This window comes from Chlamydomonas reinhardtii, chromosome 11, assembly GCF_000002595.2.
Source record: "Chlamydomonas reinhardtii strain CC-503 cw92 mt+ chromosome 11, whole genome shotgun sequence".
Taxonomy (NCBI): domain Eukaryota; kingdom Viridiplantae; phylum Chlorophyta; class Chlorophyceae; order Chlamydomonadales; family Chlamydomonadaceae; genus Chlamydomonas; species Chlamydomonas reinhardtii.
The window spans coordinates 3696815-3718077 of NC_057014.1; the positions used below are offsets into that span (position 1 = coordinate 3696815).

At 67.8% G+C, this 21263-nt stretch overlaps 2 protein-coding genes across 3 annotated transcripts; one reads left to right on the forward strand and one right to left on the reverse strand.

The window, feature by feature from the left end:
- Positions 1-82: 82 nt before the first annotated feature.
- On the forward strand, positions 83-12234 carry CHLRE_11g482750v5 (uncharacterized protein). 2 transcript variants are annotated; one of them, XM_043067777.1, is made up of 19 exons: positions 83-500; positions 884-1100; positions 1364-1440; positions 2385-2697; positions 2941-3518; positions 3854-4066; positions 4630-4930; positions 5407-5478; positions 5890-5945; positions 6197-6290; positions 6575-6637; positions 6995-7292; positions 7497-7657; positions 7884-7982; positions 8381-8644; positions 9100-9278; positions 9559-9723; positions 9993-10225; positions 10410-12234. In XM_043067777.1, the coding sequence occupies exons 1-19, from the start codon at positions 244-246 to the stop codon at positions 10676-10678; spliced, it is 3909 nt and encodes a 1302-aa protein (XP_042919783.1). In that variant the 5' UTR covers positions 83-243; the 3' UTR covers positions 10679-12234. The 2 variants fall into 2 exon arrangements, with proteins under 2 accessions (XP_042919783.1, XP_042919782.1); XM_043067778.1 differs by having other exon boundaries at positions 2406-2697.
- A 12-nt stretch (positions 12235-12246) lies between these two features.
- CHLRE_11g482800v5 (uncharacterized protein) lies at positions 12247-21262 on the reverse strand. Its single transcript, XM_043067779.1, has 16 exons — positions 20734-21262; positions 20253-20401; positions 19652-19825; positions 19305-19347; positions 19042-19116; positions 18696-18851; positions 17905-18441; positions 17223-17772; positions 16838-16928; positions 16471-16501; positions 16079-16213; positions 15706-15886; positions 15232-15401; positions 14909-14933; positions 14546-14570; positions 12247-14203 (listed from the first exon to the last, which is right to left on the reverse strand). Exons 1-16 carry the CDS (start codon positions 21055-21057, stop codon positions 13693-13695), a joined length of 3177 nt encoding a protein of 1058 aa, XP_042919784.1. The 5' UTR covers positions 21058-21262; the 3' UTR covers positions 12247-13692.
- Between the last annotated feature and the right edge of the window lies 1 nt (position 21263).

Genomic DNA, 21263 nt, shown 5'->3' on the forward strand with positions numbered 1-21263 from the left:
CAGGAAGCGCAAAGGACAAAGGTCAGGGTTTGCGCATTGCAGCATCGGTTCCACTGTCCTGGCAAGCCTTGGCAACCTGCAAACTATTCCAAACATATCAAATACTTTGTCCAATACTACCACGGTGCTGTTTGCGTGACCCAAAGCCATTGATTGTTTGATCAAGAGTCGTCTCTGCACGATCGGCGAGTTTCCCTAAACAGAACGCGCCTGGGCCACGTGCCCTTGCGCAGTAAAGCAGAAATGGTCGAACAGCTGAAGGCCGCGCTTGTGGCGTTCTTCGGCCAGGACCCAGCGCAGCAGCACGCGGCAAACCTCTGGCTAAACAACTTTTCACCGACATCTGAAGCATGGGGAGCAGCGCTAGCGCTCATCGAGCCGGGAAGTGGCGCGACGTTGGAGCAGGCTTTCTTCGCGGCCAACATGCTCGCGACCAAGACGCGCAACGAGTGGGGCCGACTGAGCCCACAGCAGCGTGCTGAACTTACAGAGGCATACTTGTGAGTCGCGGGCTGCGATGGCGGGAGAACCGTGCTGGGCGGGTGATGGGCCCGCCGGGCCGCCTTGGGCCTGGGCCTGCCGGCAACCGTCGCTCCGTCTCCTCTCCCACCCCCACCACCCCCTTGCGACCCCCGAACGCACCCGGGCTACAGCCCCTAACCCGCCAGCGCTATCCCGCCTGCTGGCGCTGTCACCGTGGGGTCTCCCTGCCAGGTCACTTGTCCTGTACTGGACTGCACCCCACTGAGCGCCACACACGCCGTCAGCGCCACCTCCGCAGTCCGCACCCCCCTGCGCCAACCTGCCAACCCTCCAAACCTCCTCACCCGCGCACCCACACCCACAACAACCCACTCGCCGCACCCACTCGCCGCGCCCACAGGGCCAAGCTGCGGGGACTGGTGCTGGCTCCGGGGGCCGGCCCCGCCGCCGCCGCCGCCGCCCCCACGGCACTGGTGGACCGGCTCAGCCTGCTGGCGGCCAGTGCGGCGGCGCTGGGGGGTGCGGGCCCGGCGGGTCGGTACCTGGGGCTGGCGCACGAGGCGGCGGTGGCGGGCCGGGCGGCGCTGGCGGGGGGGCAGCCGGGGTCGGCGGAGCAGGTGGGGGTGGCAGCTAGCGGGGGGGTGGGGGGTGGGGGGTAGGGCGGGCAGGGGTTTGTGGGGGCAGTGCGGGGGGTGATGGCAGGTGGGAGGTGGGACAGGAGGGTATTGGGCCGGGAACACAGGCATTTGCGCGTGTCGGCGTCAAAGAGATGCTTCACCACCGCGCCTTCGACCGGCCGGTCACTGGCCCCATAACCCCGCACAGCCCACCACCACCACGTGCCCACCGCCTGCCCCCCCCGCCACCACCACCACCACAGGCTGGCGGTGAGGCGCTGCTGCGGCTGTCGCTGCTCATGCTGCAGCAGCTGGCGGAGGAGGCGGACGAGCTGGACAGGTGGGGGGGGCGCGGGAGAGAGAGGGAGGGAGGGAGGGAGGGGAGACCGGTAGTCAAGTTTAAGCCCAGTATGGCCGAGACCTGGAAGGGCGGGGGGAGGGCTCGCAAGGATGAGGAGCGGGACAGAGGAGTGTGGCTGTGGGTCGAGGGATTGGAGGCGCTCACCACGAGGGGAGTAGCCTGTGCAGCACCCACCTGGGTGATGGGCAGCGGAGGGGCGCAGGGTCAAGGCACGGGGGCCATGCGGTGAACGAGAGCGGGCGGTGGCAGGGAGGAGGGGCTGCCACATGCGCACAACGGGACCGCGGGAGGGCAGGGCAGTCACGCAATGCGGCTCCTTTCCCACCTACTCGGCTCAGCTCCTCCTCCTTTCTCTTTCCTCTCCCTGTGTGTTTTGCATGGTGTCCTGCATGCGTGTGCCTCTTTCGCGTGTGTGTGCCTGTGTGCCTGTGTACCTGCCCTGCCGCGCCCCCGCCTGCCCCGCCCCGCCCTGCCCCGCCCTGCCCTGCCGTTTCGCATGTGTTGCACTGCTTGCTTGTGCGCCCTGCCCTGCCCTGCCCTGCACGCACACACGCACGCACGCACACCGGTCCTGGCGGATTACGTGGCGGGCTTGGAACCTGGCGGATGACGTGGCGGACACATGGCCTCCGGCGGCGCGCTTGGAACTGGTGGCGTGCTTGGATGTGGCGGATGACGTGGCGGCCATGTGTGGCGGATGAACGGACCTGGCTGGTGACGTGGCGGTGGCGGCGGTGGCGGCGGCGGCGGCGGTGGTGTGCCGGCGGCGATGCTTCGCATGCGCAACGGCGGCGGCATTGGCGGCGGCGGCATTGGCGGCGGCGGCGGCGGCATTGGCGTTGATGGCATGCGCGCACGCGTCGCGTCTGTGATGTCCGCCCACCTCGCGGGTGTTGTGTGGCTCACGTGGGACCTGAGTGCAGTAACGCACCTCCCCACCGCAGGCCCCGGCGCCAATCGCTGGTGGTGGGGGACGCGGCGGCGGGCGGGGCGGGCGGCCTGGCGGCTCAGCGGGCGGGTGTGGTGGGGCTGGTGCGGGAGGTGCTGAGCAGCTGCGGCGGCGCGGGCGCAGGCGGGGGCGACGCGGCGGGGGCCGGCGGCGCAGCGGCCGGGCAGCAGCAGCAGCCGCCGCTGCGGCTGGGTCTGCTGGCGGCGGCGGTGCGGTGTGGCGGCGCCTGGGTGCGGCTGGACGACAGTGGCGCGGCGGGGTGCGGCATGTCGCCCGGCGAGCTGGAGGTGGGGGGGAGGGGCGTGCTGGGTGGGGTGCAGGGCTGCAGGGGTGGGGTGCACAGGTGGGGTTGGGCAATAGATATGTGCGGGTATTGGTTAAGCAGAGGGAGGCTGTCCCTCTGACACCCAGCCACCCAGAAGCCGTTTGCTTCCTTGCTGGCACGGCGCCGAACCTGCAATTTACCTCGTTGCCATGTGTGTGCGCCCGACACACACGCCGCCCCCACCCGCTCATATGCTCCCCCTCAGGCCATGTCTCCGGGCCTGCTGCCGGCGCTGCTGGGTCTGCTGGCACTCCGGCCGCCCGGCTGCGGCTCCCACCAGCACCCGCCCTCGCGGCAGCACACGCCCGGCAGCACGCCCCATGCACCCGCCGCCTCCTCCGGGCCAGGCGGCCAGGGGCAGCAGCAGCAGCAGCAGCAGCAGCAGCAGCAGCAGCAGCTGGCGGCGCTGCACCAGGCGGTGGGGGACCTGGCGACGGACCTGTTGGGACCCGGCGGCCGCACAGCGGCGGCGGCGGCGGGCGGCGAGGCGGCGGACGTGGCGGCGGCCGCAGCCGCCGTGCAGGCGCTGGTGGTCCTGGTGGCACAGCTGGGGCCGGCGGCGGCAGCAGAGGCGGCGGCGGCGGCGGCACAGGGGCTGGGAACGGCGTTGGAGCCGCCGCCGGGGGTGGGCGCGCTGACGGTGGTGGTGCGGGTGGCGGGCGCGGTGGCTGAGCGCAATGCGGGGGAGCTGGCGACGGGGGGGCCGGCGGCGGCGGGCGGGCCGGGCGGCTGTGAGCTGGCGGTGCAGCTGGCGCAGGCGGTGCTGGCGGCACTGGGCGCGTGGTGGGTGCGGGGGTGCGGGGGTGTGGGGGTGTGGTTGTGGGGTTGTGTGTGTAAATTCCAGCCCAAACTAAACCAAACCAAGCTAAAACGAGCGGGCGAGGGGCGGGAGGATGTTTGGGGGTGAACGTGGGCGGGAGGTGTTGCGGCTCGGTTGCCATGATCCAAGGCCGGCCAGCCAGCCCCGAGGAGGCAAACGGTTTCGGACCTTCCCGTCAGTGCGCTCACTGACCCCAACCCGACCCCAAGCCCAGTCCCTGAGTCCTGCTCTCCTCCTCCACGCCCCCCTCCCCTCTCTGCCCTCTCTCGCCCCTCAAATCCCACGCCCCCCCCTCCAGCCCCTCTCACCTGCCCCTGGCCGAGTCCGCCTGCGACTACTTCCTGGCGCTCAACTGCACACCCACCGCCGCCCGCCACCCCGCACTGGGCGGCGGCGGGCCGGGCGGGCTGTGGCCGGCGCTGCTGGGGCCGCTGCTGGGCGCGGCGGCCTACCCGCCCGGCTTCGTGAGCTGGGAGGAGGAGGCGGAGGTGGACGAGGAGGCGTTCCACAGGTGCGTGCGTGCGTGTGTGTGGGGTGTGTGTGGGGGAGCCGTTCTTGGAGAACCGATTGAGCAAGGTGTCGTGTCGTGTCATGTCGTGTCATGTGGTGTGGTTTGGGTCCTGTACCGAGAGCCGTACGGTAACGCCCACGCCCATGCGCACCACGGCCCCCTCCTTGACTATTGGGACCTAGCTCGTTGGGCTCGTTGGGCGCACAACCCTCCCGTCCTCCCCCTCCCTCCCCCTGCTGCCCCCAGTGGACTTGGCAACACCATGTCGTCATAATTGATCATGCACGGAATCCTCCCTCCCTCCCCCTCCCTTCCTCCACCTCAATCCCTCCCTCCCTCCCTCCTCCCTCCCTCCCCTCTACTTCGCTCCGCTTCTCTGTACCAATCCTTGCAATCCCGCTACCTCCCTTCCGCTTCTCTCTTCCCATCTCATTCCCATTGCCTACCGTCTGCCACTTCCTGAACTCATCATGAATGTCAACCCCCCCTCCTGCTGTCTACCTCGCGACACTTCTCTGTACCAATCCTTGCAACCCCCCCCGCCTCCCCCCCCCTCCCCCCAGGTTCCGCGAGCAGCAGGCCGCCGACCTGCTGGAGTCCATGTACGGCCAGTGCCGCACCGCCCTGGTGGCGCAGCTGGTGGAGGGAGCCGCCAGACCGCCAGCAGCAGCAGCAGCAGCAGCAGCAGCAGCAGCAGCAGCAGGCGGCGGCGGCGGGCATGGGGGCATGAACGGCGGCGGCCATGGGGCGGCGGGCGGGCCGGGCGCCAGCGGTGGCGGTGGTGCGGGTGGTGGTGGGGACGGTGTGTGGCGGCGGGTGGAGGCGGCGTTGTTCTGCATGCGGGCAATCCACCTGCCCATCAAGGCGAGTGATGAGGGCGTGTGTGTGTAGGGGGGGGCGATCGGCGGCGGGCGACGGGGGTAGTCAAGCCCCATAGTCAGCCGGGACCCGGCAGCCGGGGCCTAGGGGGCTGGCCAATACCAGCCCAATCTAAACCGAACCAGATGCAAGAGAGCGAGGAGCAGGGCGTGGGGCTGGGGCGTGGGGCGAGGGTATGCTACCCGCTGGGACAGGCATGTGCGTCTCGTGCATGCGTGTGCACGCATCGCTGTGTTCGACATGTGTGTGTTGCCGTATGTATGTGTGGATGTGTGTGTACGGTATGTGAGATATGCGGCGGCACAGGGTCCAAGGGGCCCAGGGCCACGCAGCACGCACGCGCCCCCTCCGCCAGCTGGTGTGACGCCCCGCACACATACACACCTCACTGATCACGGCTGCTGCCGCGGTGACCCATTACACATGCGCACATACGCACACATGCGCGCACACACGCACAGGCTGCGGCTCTGGGCGGGCGGGCGGGTGAGCTGGACACACCGGCGGCCGCGGCGCAGGCGGCGGAGCTGCAGGTGGGCGGGGGGGTGGGGGAGGAGGGAGGGTGGGGTGGGGGGAGGAGGTGGGTAGGGAGCGGGGACCGGGGTGCATTGGCGGGTACCTGGGTGGGTGGCAGCAGCGCCCCGATGCAGGGGGCGCACCCGGAGGCGGGGGAGGGGGGGAGGCCCACTCCTGAGCGGGAGGGAAGTGTGTGTGTGTGTGTGTGGAGGGCCGGCGGGGCCGCGGTGGGTAGTGGCGGGTGGTGGCGGCCAGGGAGGCCCAGCTGCAGACCGGGGCGAGTGTAGCCACTGTCCACGCCACTGCCATATCCCTTGTCCCCTCGAAAACACACACAGACACCACACAGAGACGCACACACACACACACACAACCACATTCGCTTTCGTTTCGTTTCGTTTTTAACACAACCACATTCACACACACAGGCGCTGCTGGGTCGCCTGTTTGCGGATGTGTGCTCGCCGACCGGCCACGTGTACGGGTGGGTGGTGGGGTGGTGGGGTGGTGGGGTGGTGGGGTGGGGCAGTACGGTAGCGGGGCAGTACGGTGGTGGGCCACGGCGGTGCAGGAAGTGCGGGGCAGAGCGGCGGAGGGGGGGGGAGTGCTGGAGCGGGTCGGCGGCGGGATCTGGCCTCTTGAGTGGGCGGTTGCATCACACCGTCTCATCACCTGCCCTACCCCACCCGGCCTCAGCATCCCCCACTCCTTACCCTCCACCCTGCACCCCCACAGGCTGCTGCCGCACCCCTGGCTGTGCGCCTCCGCCTGCCGCCTCATTGCCGACTACGCCGCCTGGTTCGGCAAGGCGCCCGACGCGCCGCTGCAGGTGGGTGGGTGGGTGGGTGGGTGGGTGGGTGGGTGGGTGGGTGGGTGGGTGGGTGGGGCGCCTGTGGGCGTATGGGGGCGTGTGGGGCTTGTGGACGATCCTGGGGTGGGGTGTAGAAGGTCATGAGGGTGGGAGGAGGTGGGTCTTAGGGGCCTGGGGAAAAAGCATTTTGTTCCCATTTGTCATTCACAGCTGCCCGTGACCCCCTCTGCACCTGATGTGCTACTTGTTTGGCCTAACCCCGCATGCCCCCTTGTGCCGCCGCCCCCCCTCCCCTGCTGCAGCCGGCCCTGGCGCTGCTTCTTCAAGCTCTGTCAGTGAGGCCGGCCGCGGCAGCGGCATCCCAGGTGCGTGCGTGCGTGCGTGCGTGGGGCTGAGCGTGTGTGTGCCCACGGGGTGGGTCGGGGATACGGCCGTGACGGCCAGGTGGCGGGAGGTGCCGCAGCCCCCCATCCCACCGCCAGGCATGCCTGTGGCCCCCCAGCCACGTCTGTGCATGGGGACTCCACCTCTGCCCATAGCCCACACCCCACCTGCCTGTCTGCCTGGCTCCCCGGGCTCCACCGGCCCTCCACACCCCGCATGCAGCGCGTCAGCACCCACCTCTACAGTCTACACGCCGCACACCTCTGCACCCCGCACACCAACACAACACAACACACAACCCTCACCGCGCACCTTCCACACGCCGCCACACCCTGCAGGCGTTCCGCAACCTGTGTGTCCGCGGCGCCGACCGCCTCACCGCCGACCCCGCCACCCTGCCCGCACTGGCAGCCGCCGCCATGGCCGCAGTGGCGCCGCCGCCCGCGCCCGGCGTCAACGGCGGCGTGGCGGCGGCGGTGGCCCTGGAGCCGGAGCAGCGGGCGGCGGTGGTGGAGGGGCTGGCGCGGCTGGCGGCGTCGCTGCCGGCGGCTCAGGGCGCGGAGGCGGGCAAGGCGCTCATGGCGCCGTGTGTGGCGAGGGCGCAGAGCATTGCCACGGCGGCGGCGGCGTCGTCAGGTGGGCGTGGGAGGGCGGGGAGGGCGAGTCGCGCGGCCCTTTCGGCGGGGTGGTACATTCATGATTATATAAGAAGTGAAGGCGTAGCCAGGAACAGTAGTATATGGGGGGATATGCAGTCAGCAGGGGCATGTGGGCGCCACCTCAGCACTGAAGGACATGCGTGTGTGCATGCGTGCCGCCGCCCCCTCCCCAAACACGCAGGCGGGCGGCTGTCCCCCGCCGCGCTGTCGGCACTGGCTGCCGAGCTGGGGCTCATGTCGGCGGTGGTGCGCTTCCTGGAGTTCCCACAGTTCGCACAGGCGGCGGCGGCGGGCGGAGAGGCGGCGGCGGCGGCAGCGGCGGAGGCGCACCCCGCGCTGCAGGTGAGAGGGCAGGCGCAGGGTTAGGGGCCGTGTGAGGCGAGGCCTTACACGTGGAAGGGGCCTCCGTTTCCCGTTCACTTTCTAGCTCATGGTTGGACTAACCGGTCGTGCTGGCCTCCTTTCACCTCCGCCCCCGCCTCCTTTCACCTGCTGGCCTCCTTTCGCCTCCGCCCCCGCCTCCACCTCCTCCTCCTCCCCCTCCTGCCGCCACCCGCTGCCACTGCAGGTGCTGCAGGTGGCCTGGCCGGTGCTGGCGGCGGTGGCGGCGGAGCCCCAGTGCGGCGCCGACCCGGGCGTGGCGGAGGCGCTGTGCGAGCTGTACAAGGTAGGCACGGGGGCAGACGGGAGGGGCGGCGGGGAGGGGCAGGGGCGGCGGGGAGGGGCGGCGGGGAGGGGCAGGAGGGGAAGGGGCGGCGGGGGCGGCAGGGGGGGGGCGTTTGGGTGTGGGAGGCCTGGCGGCGGCGATGTGTGTGTAACGGTGTGTGTGGGGCCTGGAGGTGGTGGGAACGTGTTGACAGCCGGCGTCGTAAACCGGCTGGGGACCGAAGGTATCTTGCGTACTTCATCATCCCCCCTATGCCTGTGCTCCGCTAGTTTGGCTTGGTTTTGGTTTAGTTTGGGCTGGTATTTACAACCCCGCCCCTGCCTCTGCCTTCAGTGCATCCCGTACCGCTTTTCCAATCATCTTTGCATCCCCCCCCTGCCCCCTGCCCCCTGCCGCAGCGCTCGCTGCTGTGTGCCAAGGCTGCGGGGCGGCTGCTGCTGCCGCCGCTGCTGGGCTCGCTGGGCAGCCTGCTGGCGGCGCGCCCGCACGCGGCGGTGCTGGACGTGCTGGCGGCGGCGCTGGAGCTGTTCGGCGACTGCAGCGGACCCGGCCACTCGCCCGAGGCGGCGGCGCTGGTGGCGGGCGCGCTGGAGGGGTGCGGCGGCGTGATGGGGCGGCTGATGGCGGCGCACACGGCGGCGCTGGCGGCCAAGCTGCAGCATGTGCGTGTGTGCGCGGGGGGCGGGGGCGGCGGGGAGAGGGCGGCGCAGAGGAGGAGGGGGGGGGGGGTAGGGGGGAGGCGGGCGGCGGGGGCTCGGGGCGGCTTCACTCGGGGCGGCCAGGTTGCCGTAGACAGCGGCATGCGGAGGAGCCGCGTGTTGGGGAAGCACGTGTGGGGGGTAGAGTCGACACTGTGCATGCGGATGCGCAAGCAAACTGTTTCACTGTGAGGCGGGCCGTGTGTGTCGCCCCCCAACCCTGTCGCCGTGTCTTTCGATCCGCCACCCCCGCCTCTTCCTTGGTGACCTGTCACTCCACTCCACGTCATTCCTACAGCACTTCCGCCATGTCCCGCCATGTCTCACCCCCCGCCCCTCTCCCCCCCCGTCTACTATGCGACTGCACCTGCCTACGACTTCACTTCTTGTTTAATCATGAATGTAACCCCCCCCCCCAGGACGACGAGGCCGCCGCCAACGCCGCCGCCGCCGCCGCGCTGTCTGCCTTTCCCTCCTCCTCCTCCCCCGGCGAGCTGGCCGCGGGCTTCTTCGCGCTGGCGGACCGGGCGCTGCTGTTCGCGCGGCCGCTGCTGCTGCGGGCGGCGTGCCTGCCCGGGTGCCTGGAGTGGGCGTGCGGGTGAGGGGGCCGTGAATACGGGGGCGGGGACGGGGGCGCAGAGTCTACGTCTAGGGGGTCCGGATCTGTAGGCGGCGAGAGCCGGGTTTTGTGACACGCCGGGTCATAGCGCGTGGCCGGTTGTAAGTGTCAGCTGTGGCGGGTTGGTACAGTCGCTTTGACCCGTCAACCTTCGCACCCGCACGCCCATCACGCCGCCGCCACCACCGCCACCACCACCACCCTTCGTTACACCCCTTTCACCCATCTCCCCCATCCCGACCCACTCCCCCCCCCACAGGGTGCTGACCACCATGCGCGAGCGCGAGCCCGTGTCCGCCGCCCTGTCCTGGCTCACGCACCTGCTGTCCGCCGCCAGCCGGGCTGCGCAGGAGGCGGCGCAGGCGGCGGCGGGGCAGGGCGGCGCGGGCGGGCAGCCGGACATGGCGCCGGAGCTGAGGGCCAGGTGGGGGGCGGGGGTGAATGCGTGGGTACACACACACGTGCGTGTGTGGAGGGATGTGTGAGAGGAATGGGCGCAGGCTGGCGCGTGGACTGCGTCGTTAGCTGGGGTCCGCTTCACCTGTTTTTGCTCTTGAAACCACATTTACCACCCCCATGCACCCGCCTGCCCACCCGTCTCCACCTGCCCCCCCCACCACCACCACCACCACCACACACACACACACACACACACACACACACACACACACACACACACACACACGCACACAGGCTGGACGCACTGCTGCTGTCCGCCGGCCCCGGCCTGACGTGTGCACTGCTGGTGGCGGGCACCGACACCTGCCCGCGCACCCTCATGAGGCCGCTGGCGGGCGCCCTGCACGGCCTCATGCAGCTGGCGGCGGCGGGGGCGGGGGCAGGGGCAGGGGGGGCGGACACGCCGCTGCGGGCCGCGCTGCCGGGCTGGCTGCGGGAGGCGTGGAGCGCACACAAGCCGCTGGCAGGTGAGGCGCGGAGGACCGCGGCTGGCGCTTGCGGGGGGAGGGCTGGGGGGCCGGGGGGGCTGGGGGCGGGGGTATCGGGTGATGCCACGTGTTTGGACACGTGACACGTGCCACGTGACTCGCCCCCGCTCCTCCTTGCCCCCCCCCGCTCTGCCACTTCCTGCAACCCCCTTCCTACCCACAGACCTGGTGTCTGGCGGCCGGGTGGGCGAGGGCGGCCGCCACGCGGTGCGCTTCACGCAGCTGCTGCTGGCGACTGCGGCCTACCCGCCCCAGGTGCTGGCGCAGTGGGCGCCGGCAGGGGCAGGGGCAGGGGCAGGGGCAGGGGCCGCACCCCAGCTGCCTCCGCTGCAGGCGCTGCCGCGCGGGCGCCTGGACTGCCTGGTGGCGGACTTCTGCGGGCTGGCTCGGGGCGAGGCCAGCGAGGACGTCATGGTGGCATACGACATGTAGGGGCGGGAGGGGGAGGGAGGGGGAGAGGGAGGAGGTGGAGCCGTGGAGGAGGAGTGAGAGGAAGATGGGGGGGAGATGGTGTGTGTGTGTTAGTTGGTCAGCAATAGGGGTGGGGGTCCACGCAGTGACGTGGCAGTGCGAGTGACCAGCGAGGCAGTGAGTAATGAGCGAGTGACTAAAGGAGATAAGAGAGTTGAGGGAGACGCTCGCGAGGGAAATAGGTAAGGAGGGTAGGAAGAGTGCCTCAGAAAGAGAGGTTGGCAAGGATGGCGGGCAAGCAGGATGCGTGTGGCCATTTCGGAAAGCACAGTGAGCGCGGTTGGGCCTGGGCTGCCGAGTAGGGGTGCCGACTGGCCGTACCGCACTTCACTGCACTTGAGGGCTGTCGGCACGTGTGAGCAGACGTAGGGTGGGCCGTGCTCTCGCTTTGGGAGTGTCAGGGCGAGCAATGGAGAGCAGTAGCGGCGTGCTTGCGAGTAACGCGGTTGTGTTGGGTGACGCTATCGGGTTAGCCCGATTGCTGCTGCAGGATGTCCGGGCGTCCTAGTGTGTGCTTGGATGGGCTGTCGACGGTTTGGAACTTGGAACCCAGGTGGCGGCGGCAGATAGCAGAGCTCAAGGGCGAGTGACGAGCCCAGGCCAACACGGCCCTGTACCGCCCTGCAGGCCCTGGCGCTTGCACCTGCACACGGCGGCCGCACACAGTGACTCCACACAGGCGGACTGACTCAGTCACGGGCAGCTTCGCAGGAGGATCGCTGGCAATAGGTTACGTCTGTCTGACGAGCGTGAAAGCGGTGTGTGAGCAACTGGCTGGTCGCAGCGCAGACAGTACACAACCGTACACAAGCACTTGATGAGGGGGCGCTAATGCAGCCAAGCTGGGCTGGGGTCCCGACTTTTTGCATATTGTTGAAAGCCTGTTTGACGTATGGAAGGATATGCCGACACCACTGCGCAACCAACGCGCAAGGGAGCAAGTACTTTGGTTGCTTTCTAAGCCGCTGCCAGAGGCTGAGCTTATTAGCGCATACAGGAAAAGAATGATGGCTTCCTGGGCCCACGATCGGTTGATTACACCACCTGAGACGTTTCCGTCTGATTCCTTGCACCCCGGGCTGCATATGTCCAAATACAAGCACTGGATGGGGCTCAGTTTTGAGCGAGCGGCGCCACCCATGCACCCACCCCACGCCCACTGTTTTATCCCTTTTGAAGCACACAGATGCCTTATGAGGTTTCGGCTTTGCTGTTGGCCGATTGCAGCTAATAGAGACCACCATTTACCTAGAAATGCCAGGCTTTGCCCCCTCTGCAACAAAGGAGTAGAGGATGAACGGCATGTTTTACTTGAGTGTGAAGCGTACACGTGTGTCAGATCAACGTACGGTATCAGTTCTGATTCAATGAAGCAGGTTATGCAAAGTGCTGACCAATTTAAGTTGGCTAGCTGCGTACGTGATATTTGGTCTAAGCGCTGTCTTTTGATTAGGCAGCACCACGACGGTGCACATGGTGTGCAAGATGCAACTAACAATCCAGTTCCAGGAGACGAGGGGCCCTTGCGGCTCGGTTAGTCTCGTTGCAGGTATTAGGAATGCACACTTCCAATCCTGTAACACACACACACACTTGATGAGCTGAGTAAAGTACTGGAGCGTGCTCTTGTGACGGCTTTCGATGGACCACGTAACTAGCTTTAAAACGAATGTCCAACAGCACAGCCAGCAATCACCCAAAACACACACACGTCGTTTGGGGTCCCAGTGTTGTAGTCCTCCGCTCAGCACTACGCTACGCTTCGTGGAGCTATGGCGAACCTGGGGGGCTTCGGCCCACCCCTGGATCGCTTCGCTCGGGGGGCCCAGCCCAAAAACGAGTGTCCATGGTGGAATGAAGACTGTCAGCGCGACATGTCACCATACCACACACTAAGATGCCGCTAGTGCTGCCGCCACCGCACCCTATGACGTACGGCCGTACGGACGGTCAGGTACGGAATATTTGACGCAGTGGCGGCGGTGCGGCGGCAGCCCTGCCGCTCAACCAGCCACCCGCGCGCCCCGGCCACAACGTTACAGCACACTCGGCACACCCCGGCCTCTTGCGGGTGTGCACTTCCCCGCGCATCAACCGAGCGGCATCAGGATGCACGTCTTTGTTTGTCCACTCGCGCTCAACCTCCTCATGTCACAGTATTGCTAATGCAGGCATGTGCTAAACCGATATCGCCAATACCGTATATGATGTGCGTGTGCAACGGCACTGTAGGTTTTAGGCCCCCCAGCAGGTCCCCAGCACCGAATCGCCGCCGGTTGCGGCTGGGGGTGAGGCAGCCGCAGCGCCGCCCTCGAGCAATGCCCCAAATGCATATTTAGTGCCTCAGTGCGGTGGCAAATACGGCGTGCGATGATTGCTGCTAGTGGCTCACATAACAACAGCATGCCAAGAGTACGCAAGCAGCCACGTGTCGAGTCGGCATCAAAGCATGTGCGGTACGCCCTGTGAGCTGCCCACGCCCCGCGCGGCCGCACGACAGCCGCGCAGCCCACAGGCCTCGAATAAATCATACCGCACTGCAGATGGATCACAGGTACAGACGTGCGTCCCACAAATAAAACAGACGCAAGTATTTAGTTGACACAACAGAACCGCAACGGGCCTTTCCATTTACCTAAAGATCAGCCTAATACCGGTACCCCACATACGCACATCCGGTGCGCTGTGTCAAATTCATGCCTTACTTGCTAATATTAAGGCTGCGTGCGTTGTCTGGGCTGCCGCTATCCGTCCCATAGCTGTCCAGCTGCCATAACAAGCCTGAAACAAACATATCTTCAACAGCCGCCTTCAGCGCCGCACATACTCTGCCGCAGGCCCCGCCGCATCTAGCTAGCTAATGGTCGTGTGCAGCCCGCTAGACCATTGGCAGGGTAAAACCCAGCCGGGCCCTCTCCCCTGGATGCTGGCGCCTGCGCCTGCACCTGCGCGTGGGGCTGCGCGTGGGGCAGTTGCTACCGGAATTGGTGCGGCGGAGGCTGCAGCTGCTGCTGTTGCTGTGGGTGCGGTTGGTAAGGCTGCACGTAGGCAGCGGTCGGCCCGCCGCCACCGCCGCCGCCGCCGCCGCCGCCTGCACCTCCCAGCGCCGCCGCTGCCGACATGGGCGCGCGGTGCGCCGCCGCCTGCCCCTGCCCCTGCCCCTGCTGCCCCTGCCCCTGCGCCTGCTGCTGCGCCTGGTAGGCCTCGTACTCGGCCTGCCCCGCCGCCGCCACGTTGCCGAAGCCCCTGCTGGGCTCTGAGGCGTAGGGCCGCAGCGCCGCCGCCGCCCTCAGCGCCACTGCCAGGCTCTCCAGGTGCCGCACCACGGCCTCCGCGGGCGGGCGGTTCTGGGGCTGGCGCTGCAGGCAGTGCAGGGTGACGATGCGGTAGGCCTCGGGGCAGGAGGGCGGGAAGGCGGGGAAGATGGAGCAGTAGCGGGGGCCCTCCTTGGTGCGCACCCCCGCGCGCCGCCCGTGGTACAGCTCCCTGCAGGTGGGGGGTGAGGGGGCAGCGGGCGGGTTGAGGGGAGGTGGGATGGCAGTGGGGTGAGTTGGGATGGGGTTACATTCATTATAAATTAAGAAAGAGCATGGGATGAGGGCGGGAGTGTACCGTATGCGAGCGTGGTGATAGGCGAATGGCAAGGCGAGGGCGGTGGCGAGCTTGAGACGCCGGCCTCTGTTTCGTGCGCCTTGCCCGTGCTGCTGCCCGCTGTAGCACCCGCCGCGACGCCCACCGCCCTCTGACCCCATCAAGGGCCTTGCCGCCCGCTCGATCCACCCCCACTCCCATCCCCTGCCGTGTGCCCCGCCGCCCCACTCCACTCACCAGAGCATCACGCCCAGGGAGAACACTGCGGAAGGGGGCCGGGGTGGGGTAGCGGGGCACAGAGAAGGGGGAGGAAGCAGGGCACAGATGAGAAGAGCGTAGTGGAGGGGACATGACAGAGGGGAGGGAAGGGACACACGGGAGGGGGGTGGCCACGGAGCCAGAGGCCAAGTGCCCCGCGGTAATGGCGCGGCCTGGTAAACATACACACGTACACACACGCAAGTCCTACGTGTTTCTTCCGTGTGCTCTCTCGTACACACACAAATACTGTACGGGTATGATCAGAACCCCCATCAACCCTCCAGCGCCCACACAAGAGTGCCTCCCGACACCGCCCGCGCACCGCCCACGATCACTCACCATCGGAGGCGGGTCCCACTTGCGCCTGCACGCAGCAGCGGCAAGGAGGAGGAGGGGGCCACACACAACATCAGCACATCAAACAACCGCCAAGTCGCAACCGCTTGCTGCTGCCTCGACTTTTTGCATACCCGCTAAACAGCCGCAACCGAGCCGACCAAAAAGCCCTTTCCATCGCTCTGGCCCCCCTTCCGAACCAGATTGGGGCCATGCGCACTGTCCCCTGTTGAACCCTCCCCCTCCCCTCCCCCCTAGTGTGGCTTGATTTGGGTTTGGGCTGGTATTTGCAACCCCCCTGCCCCTCCCCCCGCCCGCCCCCTCACCTTGAGCACCACGGCGGGGCACATGTAGAACATGGTGCCCATTCGCATGTTGGACAGGTGTGTGCGGTTGAGCGGCAGCATCACGCTCAGACCGAAGTCGCCCACCTTGACGCCGTAGCCGGAGGGCTCGCCCGGGTCGCGCTTCAGCAGCACATTGTTGGGGTTCAGGTCTGTGGGGGCGTGCGTGGGTGTGGGGGTGTGTGGGCAGGGGGTGTAAGCGGTCCAAGGATGTTTGGAAAAGCGGGGGTGGGTGGGGTGGGGTGGGGTGGAGGGGGAAAGGGGCGCCTTAGGGTGATGCCATGACTAAGAGCTCTGGGGAGCTAAAGTCGCAAGTGGGGGCCACGGTGGGGTCGAAGCAGGCAAGGTCACCGCTGTCGTGAAAGCCACGGCATAACGCCCCCCCACACCACACACGGTTGCGGCCCACAGGCCACAGCACTAGCCCCTCACCCCCGCCCCCACCCGCACCCGCACCTCCGTGTATGATGCGCTTGCTGTGCAGGTGCGCCAGTGCGCGCGCAATGCCCAGCGCCAGCCCCACCGCCGCCGCCAGGTCCACCTCGCCCGGCTGCCCCGGCCACACGGCGCGGTTGCCGTACAGCCCCCGCAGCGGCCCGCCGTCCGCATACTCCTGGATGATGTACAGCCGCCAGTCCTGTACGGCAGCGGGTGGGGGGAGAGGAGGGAGGGAGGGAGGGGGGCAGGAGGGCAAGACGCTGCGGTGATGAGAGTTTTCACCAGTCCCACTCCACAGATCCCTTCATTTTAACTTGTACTCGACATTCCTTGTTCCTCCTGCCCTGCCCCAGGACAGCAGCTCATCCCACCCGCTCCACCCCTGTCGCACCATGATCTTCTGTGACGCCGACGACACCGGCGCGCCCCCAGCCGCGGCCGCGGCCGAGCTGGCCAGCGGCAGCGAGGCGGAGGCGGGGTCGGTGAGCGGGTTGCCCAGCGGCTGGACCTCACTGGCGTACGTGGACTGAGGGGGGGGGGGAGGGGGCGGCGGAGGGGGAGGGGAGGGGGGCAGCGGAAAGGGGGCGGCGGAGAGGGGGGGCAGCGGAGAGGGGGCAGCGGAGAGGGGGTTACAAAGATGGCTGGAAAGGCGGAGAAGGCGTACATAGGAAGAACTCACGACAACGCGCACAGCGGGTCGCACACACGCCAGGTCGTGCCCGTGCGTCACCCATGTGCGTAGGGCCTGTGGGGCTGTGGCCGGATCCGTGCACCCGCACTCACAATGACGTTGGGGTGGTTGATGCTCTGGCAACTGCAGGGGAGGGGCGGCAGCCAGGGGGGAGGGGAGCGGCAGGGGCGCGGGAGGCAGTGAGTCGTGTGTCACACCGCCTGCCTCACATCCGCAGCCCGCACAGCAAGGGACCGGACCACCATGCCGCACCCTCATGCTGCCACCAGGGCTCCGTAAGGTAGGCCGACGCCCCCACACACCGCGAACAAGCCACCGCCACCGCCACCGCCCACCATCCTGCCTCAGCCACCACCGCCCTCGCCGCCACCGCCCTGTCGCCCTGTCGCCCATGAGCACAACACAACAGTCCACAAACAACACAACACAACACAAAACACCCGCTATGACCCCACTCACAGCGCCGCCTCCTGCAGCGCCCGCCTCCTGCTGGTGGCGCTGGTGCTGAACACCACTGTCTTGATGGCCACAGGCAGGCCCTGCCACGTGCCTGCAACACGGTACAGGGGTAGGGGAGGACAGGAGGCCCGCAGAGGGAAGGCGAGGGGAGGAGAGGGAGGGAGGTGAGATGAGGAAAGCCACGTCCCAGGTTGAGATCGAAAGCCACGAGGAAAGCCACGTCCCAGGTTGAGACCGGAAGCAGCTACTGAAGCCGCCCCTTACTACCCTTGAGTTATTCACCCCCCCTGCAGTCTTCAGTGCATCCTGTACCGCTTTTCCAAACATCCTTGCAACCCCCTCCAAACGCGACCTCAACCCATGCCCCGCCCCGCCCCCTCCTCACCCCGGTACACGGTGCCGAATGAGCCGCTGCCAATGATGGCGTCCAGCCGGATGGCCGTGTCCCTCACGTTGCCCCTCAGCTCCGCCGCCAGCCGCGTCAGCTCGGCCGCCATGTCCGCGGGCGCCAGGGCCGGAGCCTCCCCAGCGGGCGACACGCGCACCACCTCGCCGCCGCCCTCGCCCGCCTCCTGGTCCGGGTCCTCGTCTGCCAGCACCACGGACAGGGCGGGTTTGAGCCGGCCGCTGTGGCTGGAGGCGCGGGAGAACCGGCCCGAGTGCGCGCCCGGCTGCGCGGCGGCTCCATGGGGTGAGGAGGACAGTGATTTGGAGCTGGGCGCAGCGGCGGCCGCTGCGGCTGCGGGCACTGCGTGGTGGTGCTTGCGGTGGGCACCGGGAGAGGGGGGCTGCCCCACGCCCGCTGCGGCGGCGGTGGACGGTCCAGCCGCTGCGCCCCCCGCCTGCACGCCGCCCGCTGCTCCTGCCGCTGCTGCTGCTGCTGCTGCTGGCAGCGGGCCGTCTTCCTCCAGGTCCTCCAGGTCCACGTCGGGCTCCTGCGAGTCGCACAAACACACAGGAAGGTTAGGCAGTGTACCGGCATGTAGGCATGTCGCCCAGCACCCTCTCCTCGCCCCGGCAGGCCCACATCAGCCGCCTGAGCCTCCGCCCCCCCCCCGCGCGCTCACCACCTCCTGTGCCGCAGGCGACCAGCGCGGCAGGTCCGTGTTGGCCTCCAGCCCCTCAAACACCTCACTGCTGCCGTCTGCACCCTCATCGTCCTCGTCGTCGCCCTCCTCGCCGCCCGCCGCCACAGCCCCGCCGCGCCCGCGCCGGCCACCACCACCACCACCACCACCAGCGCCACCGGCACCACCAGTGGCACGCCCCCGCTTCGCCTTCTTGGGCTTGGAGGTCCGGCCGGCACCCCCCCGGCCTCGACCGCTGGCTGCCCGGACGCTGAGGCGAGTCCGGGTGGCTCCGCCCTCGCCGGCAGCCTCCGCAGCCTGGTCCTCTTCCCCCTCCCCCTCCTCCCCGTCCCCTCCCTCTTCCTCCTCCTCATCAGCCTCGCTATCTGTGGCAACCAACGGCGAGCGGTGCGCTTGGCTGCTGCCGCCGCCACTGCACCGCCGCCGCCGATGCCGTCGCGCCATCATGAAAATGACGCCCGCCGCCGCCGCCAGCAGCACCACCGCCGCCGGCACCACCACCGCAATGGTGACGATCTGCGGGCGGTCACGTGGGTACGGGGGCGGCCACGTTGGGTAGCTACTAGCTAGGGGAGAGGAGTGGAGCACCAGCTGTGGGCGACACTAGCACACCGCGGTGATGAGGGCGTGCGGGGCACGCGTCCACACCCACATCTGAAGCCCACGCCCCTTCCAAGGCCAGCATTGTGCCCATCCATCTGCCTTTGGGCGGGTGGTCCCTCCGGCCCCTCCCCCCGCTGTCCTCGGACAGCCGCACGCGCCCCCCTCACCGTGGCCGTGTTGTTGCTACTGCCACTGCTGCTACCGCCACTGCCGCTACCGCCACCACTGCTGCTGCCGCCGCCGCTACCCGCTCCTGGCGCCGCCCCGCCGCCCGACCCTCCCGAGTCCTGCTGGTCCAGCTGCAGCGCCAGGGACGTCAGGCACTGCGGGGCCGGGCGGAGAGGGCGGAGAGGGCAGGCGGGCAGGCAGGCGGGCAGGCAGGCATTTGGTGTTATCAAGGGCGACGGGCAGCTGGCATCAATGCTGGAGCCAGGATACGGTAGTCGTGTGGGGAGCTTCTAGGCCACGCCCTGCTGCACTCCGCCATGGCCCCACATGGACCCCCCGCCTCACCTCCACGCCGCTCTTGCGCCGCATGCAGTCCTCACTGACCCAGTTTTCCACCACATACCAGGTGTCCACCATCACCTGAAGGGGAGGGGGGGGGGCAGCCATCACTCCAGCCACCCAGTCACTCCAGCCTGACACACGCCTGCTCAGCCGGCCCGCGGACCCCCACCGGCACACATAAACTACATGTGGTGCATACACACGCAAACATATACACACACACACACACACGCGCGCGCGTCCAACCCTCCGACACGCACACGCACTTGCTTGTAGCCGCCCATGGAGATGTTTTGAAACGCCAGTGACCTGTGTGCAGGAGGTGCGAGTGGACCGGGGAGCGCTGAACGCGGCGGGCGAGTGCCAGGAGGTGTCAGCGCCGGATGGACCTGCACCCGCCCCCGGGTGGCTGGCACCAGGACACGGAGCAGTAGAGAGGGCGGTGGGGTCCTCCACTCATCTGGTCCCCCGCATCACCCTCACATCCCGCCACTCCCTATTCTCCACGCCCCGCTCACCCTGCCCCCCCCCATAGACCCCTTCTGCTGCACACCCCCTTGCCCCCCCCCCCCGGACCTCCCGCTCCCCCCTCCCGCCCCTGGCTCGCTCTCACGTGTCCACGGGCACTGCCAGTCGGAAGTCCACCACGTTGACCGCCCGCGGCCAGGACCAGGTGCCGCCGCCGCCCGGGGGCCCCGCGGGACCGGTGGTGGAGGCGTAGGTCACACGGGCGCCGGCGGCAGTGGAGGAGAGCCAGGCCGACTGCGGACCCGGCTCGTCGGCGGGCCTGTGGCAGCAGCGCAGGGGGGGGCAGGGCCGGTGGCATTGAGGACGGCGGCAGGCGTTTGTGCTGCATGTGCGTGTGCGTGTTATAAAACGAAACAAAAGCCCGCCCAATATGTGCGCGCGTGCGTTTGCGTTCGTTAAGAAGCACAAGGATAACCAAGCGCAAAGACACGTGTGCGTGTGTGTATGGGTGGGTGCGCCCTCTCCCTTCACGCACACAGGCCCCGCTCTCCCACCTCAACCCTCCAGGTCTGACCAACTCCATGCACGCACGTAGCGACCCTGTCCCTATCCCTGTCCCTACACCCCTGCCGGCCCCAGTGGCCTGCTCGGTGGGCTTTGTCATACCTCATCTCCCCTCCAACCCCGCCCCCCCTCTGGGCCCCGGAAGAGCTGTCAGAGCCGCCCTGCCCCCTGCCGCCCCTCACCGCGGCGCCGCCAGCAGGTTGAGCAGCGAGGCCTCGGGGCTCCAACCCACCCGGCGCCGCACCACGCAGCGCTCCCAGCGCAGGGTGGCGTTGGGCGAGAAGCGCAGCGGCTGGTGCGACAGGCCGAACAGGTCCATGGAGTTCAGAACCTGGTTGGGGGCAGCAGGAGGGACACAGGGGTCCCGGGTCAGGGGGAATGGAGTTGCGGGGTCAGGGAGCCAGGGCACACGAGGGGAGTGGGGCAGGCAGGGAAGCCCCTGATCAGGCAGGGCCTGGGTTTGCCAGGGGCCTACCTCCACCAACACAGGCGTATCTCCTCTAGTACGAAGCGCTCTCGCAGCATATGGTGCGTAGGCCATGACGCGGGACCGCGACCGGCCCGGCTGTGGCCTGCGCACTCCTCCGCCTAACAGGCCTCCTCACACCTCTCACACTGTGGACTGTTACCACGGAACTCCCGCCTTTCTAAAGACATTCTTACCTCTAAGCCGACGTATGTTAACGTGACGCCAGGTGCCAGCGCTATGAGCATCTGGGCATTCGCGTAGTCCAGCTGGGCATAAACCGCGCCCTCCCGCAGCGATGGGTACGCAGCCAGTGTGATATTACGAGACACCTGGACTACGTCTGGCCAGTCCCTGGCCGGGTTCACAACGATGCTGGTCGCCAACAAAATTGACTGAATCGACTCATTCTGAAGAGCCTTGTGTAGCTGTGACGCGGTTATGACTGTTGCCGCTGAGTCCTGGCTGGTCGCTGACCCTAACCAGGAGGCCACGAACAAAAGTAAGAACGCGCCGTCCATGCTAGCTTCTCCTCCCCTATCAACGAACCCTAGCTCATTGGATTATATAAACTAGGTCTCAAAAGCAGATACAAGGGGCTGTGGGAGGACGAGCATGCGATAGTGGCACAGGCGACTTGGCTAGACGTCTGCCGAGTGAATTGGACACTTGGATGGCCATCGTATCCAATTGTGCTACATACAGTGTGTACCGAGCGCGTCACTGA